This window comes from Bombus flavifrons, chromosome 11, assembly GCF_040668555.2.
Source record: "Bombus flavifrons isolate JBK064 chromosome 11, iyBomFlav1_principal, whole genome shotgun sequence".
Taxonomy (NCBI): domain Eukaryota; kingdom Metazoa; phylum Arthropoda; class Insecta; order Hymenoptera; family Apidae; genus Bombus; species Bombus flavifrons.
In genome coordinates, this window is record NC_138452.1 from 1,828,724 (window position 1) to 1,843,667 (window position 14,944).

At 39.1% G+C, this 14,944-nt stretch overlaps 1 protein-coding gene across 4 annotated transcripts in view; it reads left to right on the forward strand.

Annotated features, from left to right (window-relative positions):
* Positions 1–14,944, forward strand: part of RhoGEF3 (Rho guanine nucleotide exchange factor 3) — a 132,942-nt gene that overhangs the window by 102,099 nt on the left and 15,899 nt on the right. For all 4 annotated transcript variants that reach the window (XM_069122812.1, XM_069122816.1, XM_069122813.1 and 1 more), the window contains 2 exons: positions 4,137–4,251; positions 12,576–12,703. In XM_069122812.1, coding sequence (XP_068978913.1) covers positions 4,137–4,251; positions 12,576–12,703 — 243 coding nt within the window. The remainder of the gene's footprint in view (positions 1–4,136; positions 4,252–12,575; positions 12,704–14,944) is intronic.

The following is a 14,944-nucleotide window of genomic DNA, read 5'->3' on the forward strand; positions in this document are numbered from 1 at the left end:
AAGCAGACTCTCGTATCGAAGAGAACACGAGAATAACAGATAAGATTTTCCATTTTTCACAGAAGAGCAGTTTTAATATTCGATATGTCGTCAATCAATCTCGCATTGCCAAAACTGTCTTTACTTTTGAAACGAAAAATGTGTTTTTCAACCTTTCTATAATTTTAAAAATATTACTTGTAACATTAAAATATTGATTCTTAATACTTATACCAGTGAATAATAATAATGATGATAATAATAAAAATGCTATTTTAGGTTAAATTACAAAATTTATATTTTTCAATTACTTTCCGCTATGTGCAAATGTCATATTAGAATACCCTTCTTAAATCATAATTATCATTAAAATCAGAAAATCAACAATGTACTTGTCAGGATTCTTTCACCTTTAGTTAGCCTTACACCAGTCATCCAGTGAATAAGCTGGTCTAGTTCGACAAAGATGCAGATGCTGTTCCTTTCCTTTCGCAAACTCGGCATTACTGGGATTTCTCGCTTGTCTATCATCCACGCTTCGTCCTGAGATATTACAAATTTTCATAGCGGACGACTACCAAGCTTGGCAATTATCGATTTCACGGTACTATCGGCTATAAATCGTAGCAAATTCCTCTGTCAGAGCGAGACAGTAACGGTAACAAACATTTTTACGCAGCTCGGCGTAAGGGGTAGTTTCGAATCGATTCGAATCATGGCTAGGACACGTCCAGAGCGGTGAAGATAAAAAGCGCAGCTACGTACTCGCGTATATAGGTGCGTTGGTGCGTTGCAGCTGTACGAGGGAAGCTGTATTGCGAAACCGGTAAGATTTTACGACCGGTTCTTGCGGCCTGTAACAGCACACCCACGTGAACTTAGGGCGATAAATACGATTGTTTATTTGGCCAGGGTGCATCGATTTATCTGTGCGCTGTGTCGGAAAGTCGATCGTCCAAAAAAAAAAAAAAAAGAAAAAAAGGAAAGAAAGAAAAAACGACGCGAAACGAGTCGGAAAGCACCGATATAAGCATCGAATAAATTTCTCTCTTAACAGTCGCCCTTAACCCTTCGTCCTGAGCACCCTTTTAGTTGGCTTTTCGTATTTTACACCCCGTTTCTCTCCAGGAGGAACGAACGCTCGAATAAATACAGGATGTGTTCCGATTCGATTCTTGATTACGTTTTCCATAATTCAATCTTCTTCTTTTTAGCTTTTGTCGTGGATCTCGTTGACGATATAGTAATCAATTAGGGTCTCGGAATTTTATTTGCTCTGACTTGTATATATTTATTTATCCGTCTGCATTTCTACGTTGAGGAGGTTTATGTTCGTTTTTATATTCGCTGGACCATCTCTTAAAATTACGTACGCAGTTGAAGTAACGGGTAACGAACATGGTAGCAAGGGTGAAACGTTGTTGTGACAGAGATACGAGTTTTACAAAAAGGGAATAACATATTTGGATATCCTAGGCGACGCTGAACTGAGATTTCGTTTGCATAAATCAGAGTTATCCAATTCGGCTGTAACTTGTTACAGAGTGAAAATGTTTTGAAAGCTTTCACGAAACTGTCGCGTGTATATGTCTGGATCAACAGTCTTTATCAAACAAATTTCATTTTTTCGATGCCACCGTAAAGTATCGAATTACGTCCCTTGACGGACGAATTCGTACTAATTGCGATCGTAATAAAAACATGACTGCATAATTGCGAATTTTAGTATGCGATAAAGTAGGCACCTCGATCGCAAAATATCGTTCATAAATATCGTCCTTGAGAAAAAATACATTTTTCTTATCGAACTCCGCTGAAATGTGTTTTACGTGCTACTTAACTTCGACGATAATTGTATCGTATTTTAGCATATTTAGATTAGAAGGAAAGGTAAACAACGAAATAAGTTACGCTAAATTACACATCTATATACTGTGTCCCGCATCAGCAAAGGCTATTAGTATTACCACGTTAATTCGTCAGTTACGAAATGCCACAATTTAAATTGTAATTGGCTCCGCTTCGCGAAAATAGCGTTTAGATCAATATTTAAACAATACTCGTAAAAGATCGCCATTTTCAATGTTGAAAATTCAACGTACACGAAACCACAAGCTACGCAATACCATTTCCAAGAGTTTAACTAAAAAACCAAAGCGTGTCAACGGAAAGATTCTCGCGTCGCAATGTCGAAGCGTTAAACAATCGAGATAATTATAAGTACAAACGCGTGTAGTTTCCAGCAGATATTTATCCAGGGACTCTGTAAAGGTTTCGTTTCAAGATGGCACGGAAATGGTTTCGTTCCCATCAGCCTTGGAAATATTGACCGAGTTCCTTGCACTTTCCACGCGAAAACCAGCTAATATTCCGGTCTCGTTCCCCGTACACGTATGTCGTGCTCCATGATTACGAAACTCTAGATAACGACGAGATTAGCTAAGGTGCGGTGCGAGAAATACTCGCGGCGAGTTGCCGCGACGGTTGCTAATATCCGCGTGAGCGCTAGCGTATGATTCACCACAAGCAACGTCTCGATGTCTCAATTTCCGAAACGAGAGGCAGGATTTTCTCTCGTTTCTGTTTCCCTCCGGTGCTACCGGTAAATATTAACTAAAGATGGTTGGTACTCAAGCACACATTCGACGTTCGAGCACTCTGTTACGCCGTTAAATAAATCACACGGCCAACATCACGCCTTCTTCTGTTGCTTAGAATCTATCCCACGTACACCTCGTACAAATTGCCCCGACCAACGTGGAAAAATCCGACAGATAACAAGGTTTCTGTGTGAAATCTGGCTTCAATGCCCCCATCGACACTCCTTCTGGGAAAGCTCATAAAGTCGGACATTAATGGCGTTAATCGTCCCGCCTAATACCGTAGCGTGATCTTACCTTGCTGTCGAACGCTTCCTGTTCGCGAGGGCACGCGACCGCGCAAATCATTTCCCACGATGCTTTCACTCTGACCTAATACGTCATTATCGGCGCGAGAATATCGCCGTACTATAAATGACGGTTCGTTCGACAGACGACGGTCCGTTCGATAGACAACAGAACGAACGATTTGGTCGTCAACCGGCGAAAGGCGCAACGATGTTCCAGTGACGTGCGTTCGAACGACGCGACGTACGCCCGGACGACTCGAGTGTCACGTTAAGACATGATTTTTATGCTGGCAAAACGAATTTTTACACGGTTTCTACGCTCTTGAGTCTCTCGCTTGACTGACAGGCGAGTCGTTTTCATCTGAAAGCAAAGGATCACGAGATACCAACAGAAGCGCATCGATTTATCCCACTTTCTACGTGGTTGTCGGTCGAAATGTGGACGTGACGGATCCTTTCTCGTAGCCTGGGAGTGGTTCGGATAAAACCTGTCGGTTTAGAAACAACAAACGCGTCTTCTTCCTTAAGCTCGTCAAATGATCCGTTTATAGAGGAATCGATGACGAGTTTCTAATTTATGAAAGGGGAACAAAGGAGGGCTTTGAGTATATAATTCCAAGTGCTATGTATATATTCATTGCACGACGCACTAGCTCTTATAAGTCTCCCGAAGTGATACTTTCGTCAGGAAATACACGGCAACTACTACAACGTTCATAGAAAACATTGACGATATCGAGTTTATAAATCAGAGAGGATTTTCTCCGGTGAAACAGCTAACAAAGTTCCGAGCGTTGATGCGTTCAACGATTGGCAAACAAGAGGATCTATGGATTTGATCGTACGATCGTAGATCACCCTCTCATAGATCATTGTCGGATGCAATATATCGACATATTCGAAGGGCGATTATCGACGAGCGAACGTGTAAATCACGCGCAGAGACCCTCAGCCGCGTAATTTATTACCCACTACCTGACCACGATGACAAGTCTTGCCCTATAATAATTTATTATGAGATCTAATCGCTTCCCAGCGTTCATTTTTACCTCTTGTCAATGTGAAAGTCTCGGCTCTATGCGACACGACGGTGTCAAAGGTCTTGCGTAAACGTGAATCATCTTGGAATTCGTACGTACATTCCAGCTGTTCGCTAATCAAGATTATGCGTGTTCATTTTTTTTCGTCCGAAGGTTGTTCGTTAAACGAACAAGAACATTTTGCCTACGATAACACGATAAAAATTGATCGTTTAATTTGATTTCAGCAATAACAAAGGAGGATCCTGGCAACGTGGCCAGAATTCCCAAAGGTCGAGCCCCAGCCCCAGTCGACTTCACCACGCACAGGAAGCAGCCACGCCTCACACAGCTCCTGTTTCCGTGAGTATCCGAATCCCTCCGGAAATTGAATCGTTTTTTTATTATAATACGACCTATCGTTCCATTATACCGACTTCTAGAACCTACACCAATCGACGTGCGATTCTTTATCAATCATCAACCAATTTCTATTCCCCAACGGTATCTTAAAATTTAAGAAAAAGTAAAAACCGAAGAAAAAAAAGCGAGTAAGTCATGGAAAAAACGGGGTGATGGAAAAATGCTTTCAGATGTTTTTAACATTCGAGGAACAGCGTAGCCGCGTTTCTCTTCTTCTAAAAGTTTCGTGGTCGATTCACCGGAAGGCTCTCGCAACTTTCTTTCCCAAGAGAACTTCCGAGCGGCTCTCTTGAACTTTTCAGCCGTCTTATAGCGTTCCGGAGCACGATCGATAAAAGGTTTCCAAGAATTCCCCTAGTCTTCTGAAATTATCACTGATTTTCTCAATCGTACCCAACGAGGAAAGTTGGGTTGCTCTCTCGTGTATAATGTTATAGTACTAAATCCCTACTTAGCATAATATTTCGAGAATAGAACGAGAGTCGGTGAAACGCTAGCGACAGAACGCATAACGATCTCAATTAATATCACCGGGCTACGTGATAAATTATCACGAGAAATAGTTCTGGTTGCGGTGCTCGTACGTCCTTTGCAGATAAATTCGCAAACTTACAACAATGCGACAGTTAGTCTGGGCAAAACGTTTCGAGGTTTAATTAAGCTGACCCGAATCAACGCAGCTGGAGCTCTGTTGTTAAGTTTGTACAAGAAACTCGTAGAAAAGACGGTTTTCGCGTGGCTTTTATAACGTTTCATACGCTTTCACAGCTAAAAGCGTTTGCTTGCAGCTCCTGAAGAGGATCAGCCCTCTTAACAGGACGCACTTTCATCGTAATTTCTCGCGAGAACTTTCCAACGACACGAAATAAAAATAGCGTGTAGATTTTGTGCGAAACACGGCATTGGATGTTCAAAAACAGTCGTACTATGTAATGTAACGATTTCATAGAAGAGTAACTCCAATAATTTTCGTTCAATACATTCGACTGATATGCTGATACGTCAAAACCTAATTTGCTCATTCGTATGTAATGATACTTACATATCCTTGTTCAAAATTCTTAGGAGAATTACTAGATTAGTTTCAAAATTGAAAAAATTGTATGCATAATAAAGACATGAAAAAATAGTATTCATATAAGAAAGCAGTAATAAAATCGTAATATATTAACAATTTATTCGAACCTGCGTGCAATTTAAAACTCATAGTCTACTTACATCGAATTCCAAAGTTTCATCAAAAATAGAGGTCATAAGATTTTAGAGAAAGGGATTCACTAACATCCTTCATATACGAGTACAATTTCATTGAGGTTTTCATGACATTAAGTACATGTAGCTGTCCTCTTTTGTCTCTATTAGCTGCAGTAGATATGCTAATCGTGATAGTCAAATATTATTCAATCCTTGTTAAGATATAGGTACTTACTTTAAACTACGCTCAACCGACTACGTGTTTGTTCTCGTTACATAGTATGCTCGCTATGTGTAGACTATACACGCCTGCTGTCGTTGACGAATGGCTTGGTTAAACCATCGAAAGTACTTCCATCCCCCTTCTAATGCCTTTCCAACAGCGATCCTCGTGCGCGATTACAAGAAATCCGATAGAAACTTTTCAACGCGGTTCGATCGGCAGTGAACGCGCGCAGTAATAAAGTCGTCGTGGCTACTTTTATTTCTCGATACTCGTGTAATCCTTTCGAATTGCCGAGAACCCGAAGGTGGATGGAAACGGACAAAGCGCGGCGAAGCAGACGTTGCGAGGCTCGCTTCTCCACTTCTCCTATGGGAAGTCGTGTCACGGCCACGATAACGTGTCTAAGATTTGCATCTTCGCGAGGGAATTCCACGATCTCGCGGCACGAATCCGGAATGCGGCGTGTTCGCGTCGATATCCAGGCTCGAAAAGCGGGTTTGCTGGATCCTCCGGATCTCGATCACTCGAGCGGCGCGCGTCCCCGTAGACCGAAACCGTCCGACAAGAATCTCCGATCGCAAACCAAATCCCGTCGTTCTGTCGCCTGTTCGAGCTTTTCTTCCGTATTCCGTCGGACGCGAGCCACAATGGATCAAGGACGTAACACGACGTCGTGGCACGACTTTAAAGCAACTCACCCGCCTTCCGGGACAATATGTCACGCGCCACCATGATCGATACTTTTTTCTACGTGCTATCCGGGACGCTCAGGGTGACGCGTAGAACTTTCCGTCCACGAGAAGGTCAAATTGCTTGAACGAAAAGAAACGTGGCGATGGGAGGTATGGAGGGGGAGGAACAAAATCGATAAGTTGCTGCGCTTTTAATACTTTTTAGAGAGGAAGGTGTAGGTGGTGGTTTTCTGAAAGTGATTTATGGTACTGTGGTCCTTCTTCTTGTTGTGTCCTATATTAGCCGAGAAGAAAATACTATTTAATATGAATGTCAGAATATGAAATTGGAGAAACAGATAAAACATGTAAAATGATAGAACGATGCTTTTAATAGTTATTAAAAATTTAGCATGCGCTATAAAAATGAGGGTGGCCTTAAAGATATTAGCTTTTTGTTCTCTTTAATGCTAGACCAGAGGATAAAATATTTTTGATGTAGAGATAAAAGTACAGGATTATGTAGGATCGCAGAACGATGCTTTTGATAGTTATTGAAAGAGGAACGTGGAATGGTGAAAAGTTTTAAAGATGTAATTTATTTAATTTGTTGTTAGACCACGAGAACACATCTTCCGATATAAATAGGAGACGATAGATTTCGATAAACACACAAATCATGTAAAATCGTGGATTAGAATATTCTCATGAAATTAAGATAAACATTGAGATAATCTGATGGAATCTGCGACGCAGCTTACAAAGGCGATGTCCACGGTTATATCTAATTGTCAGCTAAATACCTGTTCCGTAATATGACAGTGATCTGTGCATAAACCTGGTAGATACAGTCAATTCGACACGACATTGTTACCGGTAATGTTAACGTGCAGGTATGCGATGTTGTTGGTGTGAATGATGCATGTCGTAGCAAGAAATGATACGCAGCTACACGTACAGTTAGAATGCAATATGTAATCGGTATATATTAACACGCTCTAATTCAAACGTAGGTGTAATTGAAAGAGTTAATGAAATTCTGTCTTCTGATCTTTCATGCGAAACGCTTGCGTCGACGATACGCTTTTTCTTCTCCTTCTGTTTTAATTAATAGCCAACGCAACTTTGTGTAAACGTGTATATGCGTGAATGTACATCGTAAAAGTGAAAATAATTAGAGGAACACTCGTTCGAATTATTTTATCACTGGCTAAGCTATCCAATATACTAAAAGCTTCAACCCTGTTACAGAATACGATTCTAGGAATTGGAACGAGTCGTAGTTTTTTTCTAAGTAAGGAAAAAAGAAGTCGGTCGCGAAGAAGAAACATCGCGCGATTTAATAATATTTACTCTCTCCTGACTATATTTTCTTTATGAATTATACGCAAACCGTAATTGCGATCTCTCTTTAAGGCTGGAATAATCAAACCTAGACTTTCTTCCTTGCAATTGCTAAAAAGACGACACATTTGACGAAGTTAATGTGAATTTTTGTTCAAATGGAAATTTTATCTTTGCCATACTATTTTCATAGTTATTTATATATCTATGCATGTGTTTAATTATCTAATTCTAATCGTCCTTATATGAGTCCTATGCGCCGACTGCAAGTTCTAACATATGTTCTCGTCCTGTCTATAAATTGACGGTTCTTTCTTTATATTTACAAATATATCAAAATATATCAAATCAGAGATATTAAACAACCGAGGCAATTTAAATTAAGTTCCTTCAAAAACTAGCGACAGAATCGTGGTTGAAAGATAAAAGTAATTAAGAGAAGTTAGCCGAACGTCAAGAGCACGCAGGTTATCGAGAGCATTGGAACATTCGAAGGTAATGATCGAACGGTACCATACCTATGCAAATAACGTATATTCCTGTGACAGCGTGCATTTAGGTTCGTGGTTGAGACGTCATAAGCGCGAAACCATTATTCATCCAACCTTTCTATCATCAGACGCTTCCGAGGAGGAAATTACGAATCTCGTGTTTAACTGATCAAACGTCTGACATATTTCTTTGAAAATAATTTCGCGACGTTACCGCTTCTAGTATTATTCCACAACTTCTTCATGATTGATGTTTATTTAATGAATCTGCAGAAATATCAACATCGAGGATTTCGAGCAACTTTCCCTATTCACTGAAAAATCAATCGTATATAGCTTATATAGATAACGTTTTCCTTATCGTTCTTCGAGATTCGGCACACAACTTCGATAGCTATTACAAACCATTTCAATTTTTCTCACTGATTTTATTAAATTTTATTCGATTTCGACAAAACGAACGAGAGGCATTGGAATCCGATTCTGCGGACAAATAAATGCGCGCCGATTGGCTCGTATACCTACCTATTAAATCAGAATTTCTTCCGGTAGAGTAAGTTAGCTGAATGCCTAATCAAGCAGAGATCAGAATTCGTCTGGATCATTCCATTGCGCCAAAATCGTGTACAGATGAATAATTCGGCAGTGACCTCGGTAACCTCCAATTATCGGCACCGTGGGCACGATAGGATCGAAGTGTATGTAGGTTAAAGTCTGTACCGAGAACATGCAAATGCTCTCAGAATACTGTTAATTAAGGTCTGATGCGCATTGAAAATTCTGTCAGACTGCGAATCAAGTCGTCTGGACAATTTTCAAACTGTTAGTTGCTATTTCAATTTGTTATTTATAATGGAAGAAAAGACGGAAATAAAGAAAGAATATGTGTTTAATATAGCAAATATTGAAGGTGAAATAAATCTAGAATAACTGTTCCATTTTGGAAAAATGACAAAATTAACCGTCAATTTGGGACGTATTAAATCATGATGTATAAAATATTCATCAATATTTGCTAATATACGATGACATAATTTATCAGTTTTGATCGATGTTTATTAAACTGAATATGTATTGCATTAAACATGTGGTAGGAGTGAACACTATGGTAGGACGATGAAACGCCTCGATGATGGCCGATAAAGATTTCCATATTTTTACCAAGAAGCCGTTTTTCTTTTTCACTAACTTGGTGGAATAAAGCGGAAAATGTAATGTAAACTTAGGTCAGTGATTTTAGCCACGATTTTGAATCATATATCGTGGCTTCCTGCAACAGTAGCAAATACTGTCAACGCATATTTTCCGGCTGGCAGACTCGTTTTGTATTCGAATTGGCCAGGCCGGACGTTTACAAATTTGAATTTGAATGGTTGCTCCGTGAAAACGGTGTCGGAGACAAAATGCAATATTTTCATGAGGAGACCATTTCGTCCGCGATGTTACACGCGATTGAATTGCTTTCGGTTCGATCGTACCGATCGAACTTTTATTTTTCGTTCGTTTCGGCACGAAAGGCACGCCGAAGAAACCCAGCACCGACAGAAAAGCAGTTCGATACTATCGAACTTCTCGCACCGACCTTAATTAAAAGTTTTAATTAAAGGTTAGCACGAAAGGCTACCACGGTCTATGCATATTCATCGCTGTAAAACATTTTTCGCGGTTCTCACCTTTCGTTCTCCTGTGTTTCTTTGACGTAACTATTTAGAAGAATTAGAATGTGTCTATCCTTGGCATCGTGCGAAACTTTAATTGGAAAATTTGCAACTTTTCAAATTGTCCCATTATGATCGACTTCCATGCTAACTAGAAACGCCTAGCCACGGTTGCTTGTTGTATACACGTACGTATGTATGTACGTATATAATTAGGACGTTGAAGAGAACTTAAGAAACGTGACTGCTGTTTTTTATCGTAGGCGACAGTTTTTTCCGAATATTAGACCTAGGACGAACTACTTCAGTGACGACCTGAATAGCTCGATCTTGGTTCATCTAGCAATCCAATTAACCGACTTTTCTCTCCTCTCTGTACAGTTTTTAGAACTGGGTCTCTTCTTGCATCGTTATGTTTTGTACTCTAAAAATATTAGAATTCACGAAACAAAAAGGGAACTTGTCGACCTAGATAATTTGACCAATATAGCAATACATTTATAATAAATAAAGTATCAGAAAATCGAATCATCTTTATTACGAGAGAAAGAGACGCAAAAAAATGTATTTAATATCGAAATTCCTTGCGGAAAGTAAAAAGCGACGAACGAGTGGTCCGCGAAAGAGGTGGCGAATAAAGAAAAGTAATAAACGAAAGTAGAATCGAGCGAAGCGGGAACCATTTGTAATTAAGAAGACCAGACAATGGTATCAAGATATTTCGGTGGGGATGAATTCTTTCGTTGTGCAGTTAGCGCGAACAATGCTTGTTCTCGACGAGTTAAGTGACTTCTCGACCTCTCTTTTGCTATAGAAACGACGCCGTGAACAGAAATGTGGTCCGAGCTCGTTTAGGAAACCGGAAGGTGACATACCGTCGATCGATGTTCCTTTACCTCGTAGCATTCCACCGAACACTGGTAATTTTATCAAGTGGAACGATTCAACATCTATATTTCATTGTGGAGACCATTATGTTTAACGTGAGAACCCCGTCAAGCTGTGTAAACCGATTTTGACTAAGGTAGATAGGTAGATTAACGAAAAATATTTAATCTCTGTTCGAAATAAAACGACGATAATAAAGCTGAAAAACATTCGTAAATTTGTGAATAGAGGCAATATTGGTCTTACAGATAATGCATATATGGAAAGTGAAAGTTCTTACTTACTAATACAGAGCCTAGTTTTTAACCGAAGAATGTGATACGAGACTAGAACAGAAATTATGTGTTTTGAAATTGAACTCGAGCAGTCTCGGTCGACAATGATGTATGGATTGCGCTACGATATATAAATGTATAGGCGCATAGTAAGAGTGCTAACCTGTTTGAGCGATAAAATACTAAAATCATTAAAATTTATGTAAGATTCGTATTAAGTATTACGCAACGATTTGTCTCAAGTTCCATACAAAAATATTTAATCGACGGTTTACTTGTTACTCGGTAAAAACTATTCCGCGATAAAAATCACGTTTCCTACGTTCAATTCCGCAGCCTACAGTTAATCTACTAAATTTATAACGTGTCATTAAAGGTTTTACAAACTTTCTTGTTGCGCTACCGTAAATCAAGCGGTAGCACTTTAAACCATAGATATGCCTAATTATAGCTTTCTTTTTAGTGCGTCGTAAACCAATAATTAACTGACATATGCATAACGATGAAACAGTTAACCGTTTTATTAAAACAATAAAACAGAAAATAAAACGTCGTTGTTGAACTCGATGTTAAATCAGCAAAACATCGTTTCCGGCAGGGAACGATCGCGTACATACAAACGAGCTTCGTGGCGCTATGCCATTTACCCTTTTCATTTCCGTGAATCCACGAAATCGCATCGCGATCATTGACAAACGCAGATTTTCGACTGTGACGTTTGCTAATGGAAGCATCCTCTACCGATGTAACAGTTAGTTTGTCGGTACTAAGCTTCGTCAATAATATCCCATCAGTATACCCATTTCTATCTTTCGGCGGTTATAGTCTGTCAATAATCCATTCTATTGACAAACAGTGTAATTATTTTTTTGAAACGATGGATACAACTGTAATGCTTGGTGTAAAAAAAATACGAGTTGTAAAGTGATCGACTAATAGCGGTAATCGTTATAATTAACAAACTTAGAGAATTCCTCGCTGTGAATAGAGAATCTTTACCGTAAAAACTACTTTCTACCTAGGCCATTTCAAAGCATCGATCGATGGAATCGAACTTCATTCGAATAATATTCCGATATTAACGTAGTTATCTCATCCAACGATTAATAGCACACAATACGATTTATTATTGAATCGCATCCTATTATTCATTCTTAAGAAGAAGAACTAACGACTCAGCGTGGAAACGTGAATGGGGGCATAGTGACCCAGAGTCGACGTAACATTGAGCACGGCGTGCTTACGAAATAATTCACTAACGAGATATATGTCGGATGTTGAATATTCTTCGATGGTAGGCTCGGTTCGATAAGCCTGTCTAGATAGGAGCGATCGAGAGCATTCGTGCGTGACGAATCATGGGAATAGATCGACGGCCGAGCAACTTTCTCGTGCGCGAGGTTATCACCGGGTTACATTGCATCTAACACTTTGATTCAAAGGAGAAAGAGTGGGTCCCCCGCGTAATTATGCGTGAGCCAGCGTGTAAAATGATTTCGATTATGTTTCCGTTGCAGCCGCTGCACGATCAACGATCGAACGCGTACACTGGAAAGGAGAGGAGACGAATTCCTGGGCTGAGCAAGGCGCAGAGGCGTATCAAAGCGTCGAGCACGCCGGCGCTTCTGGACCGTGATGTGGAAAGGTGAGTTGTTATTTTTGAATCGACTTTTATAATTCATTCGATTCTCTGAACGCATCGAGATCTGAGAGAAAATTTTATCGACACGTCCCGAGACATCTCTGTTCTTCATCTGTGTCTTTACATTTCGCGCATCTGCCAACTATTTTTGATTTGAAAACGACGCTTTGATTAAGGACGATTAGTTTTCTACAGTGTAAAAATAAAATAATAGATCGGAAGAACGTGACTTGGAAAAATAATAAATTGAAAGAAGGATAAGAAAAGATAATTTTTAGAAGTTTCACTCAAATTTCATCGAGTTTGCTATTGTAGAATTAAAATTCAGGATGCCTTGTATTATCCTTTCATTCTCTGTCAACTTGTCTCGCAGCCACAGCTGGCAAGCGGCAGATAAAGTACGAAACCTGTCCGTTTCGTGTCTTGTAGACTGTGCGCTCAGATTTCCCTGTTTCAGGAAGCATTGTTTGCTTCGGACGAAAAATATTGTACAGGTAAATATTGAAGTTGGCTTTCCTCGCGCGAGGCAAATATAAATGCGATAAACGACGGATTTATGTACTTTTAATGCGAGTCCATTTGAGAACCACAGCTTCCTTTTACATAACGTAACATAATCTTCGTAACATAATGCGATATAATGAACGAGTACAGTGTAAATTACTATTATAAATCTTGAGAGCAAACAAGGTAGATACTTGAAATTAAGAGAACACGCACGACTGACTTTAGAAAAAGTAGGTAAAAGAATCAAGCGTCGCTCTTCAAAGAAGAGCGTGATAATAAATTACGAACAAAGAATTTCTTAAAGCAACAACTCCAATGAATTTTATATTTCGTACACAAAAAGGACAAGAATTATTTATCACAAAATTATTACTATTACGTTTATTATCACAAAACATGGTACAACAGAATTTTTATCGTATTTATACAAAATACGGTATAATCAATGAAGGAATGAAAAATGAACAACCAGCGATTTCCACTTTGCTTGATTATCGACAACGTCGAGAGGTAAAAATGGTTTTAAAAAACAGTCGATCGAAGAGCGGAGCATAGATCAAAGGTGGCGGGTTGATCGCATCCAGGCTCGTTTGAAGTGCCTCCTCTTGCTTTCCAGCTTTCCATCATGACCTCTTGATCCCTTCAGCGTGTCTCGCAGCCGGGGTTGTTTGTCGAGGCAAGAATAAAGACGTTACTTCGAATGACCCGGCTCTGTTCCATCGACTTTGTACCTGGACGAACATTCATCCGGTCGTTGCTCTAATTACCAACTCAATAGAAAATCTCTCGCGACATCCTCTTTAGTTTCACGGAAGCGTATATTTGCTGCCAGTCTATTTTGCTCTAAAACAGCCCCGTTAATATTTTACAAGTAACCCTTTGCTGCAAATTGTTTGAAAATAGCCGTTACATCGTCGTGTTTCTTGATTTTATACGCTAATTATGTTTAATTTAGAGGAAATTCCTTTTTCTAATCACTGTAGCGTGTTTCGTCTGTACAGGTAACCCTCGTATAACACGTTTCGTAGTTAGGTTCCGAAAAAATGCCTTGTTATGCGAATTCGTGTTATACGAAATAAAAAACTAACGTAAAAGTAAAGATTAGGTTCCAACAATTAACAAAATATTCTTCTTATTATTAAATTAACAAATATATACTGTTTCTCATAAGAGATATGTTTATTAAATTTTATTAGAAGTATGTTTATAAAAAAAATCAACAATTAATTAAGAGTTTTACATGTTAACATCATTTATGTTAGTTATAAAGAATGTCATCGATTTTTTGTCAGGGAAGCTCTGACTTGCTACCTGTCTCTAGCGAACAAAATTTTTGAGCGTAAAGGCTTAATACTCCACGAACTAAAAATGAATCGAAAACGTCAATATCCCAAAATTCCGTATGGTAAGTTGGGACAAAACACAAACAAACACGCCTGCTCGAATAAAGAATAGCAAATGACGTTTAAAAATTCCCATTACGTGCCTTTTTGTAACGGAGGTTTCCCCAGTTCTCGAACCGTGTTAAAGCAAAACCATGTTGTGCGAGGATTTCTCGGATACTCAAACTGTGTTAAAGCGAATCCATATTGTAAGAGTATCGTGTTATACATGAAATACTTGTGTTATGTCCTGAAATTTCTGCTGGAAATCTTTTTTATGAGAAAATTCTTTCGCATATTGCTAAGTTTCTACCATCGTGTTGCTTTTTTTCTTAAATGTGTTAGAATTTATAAG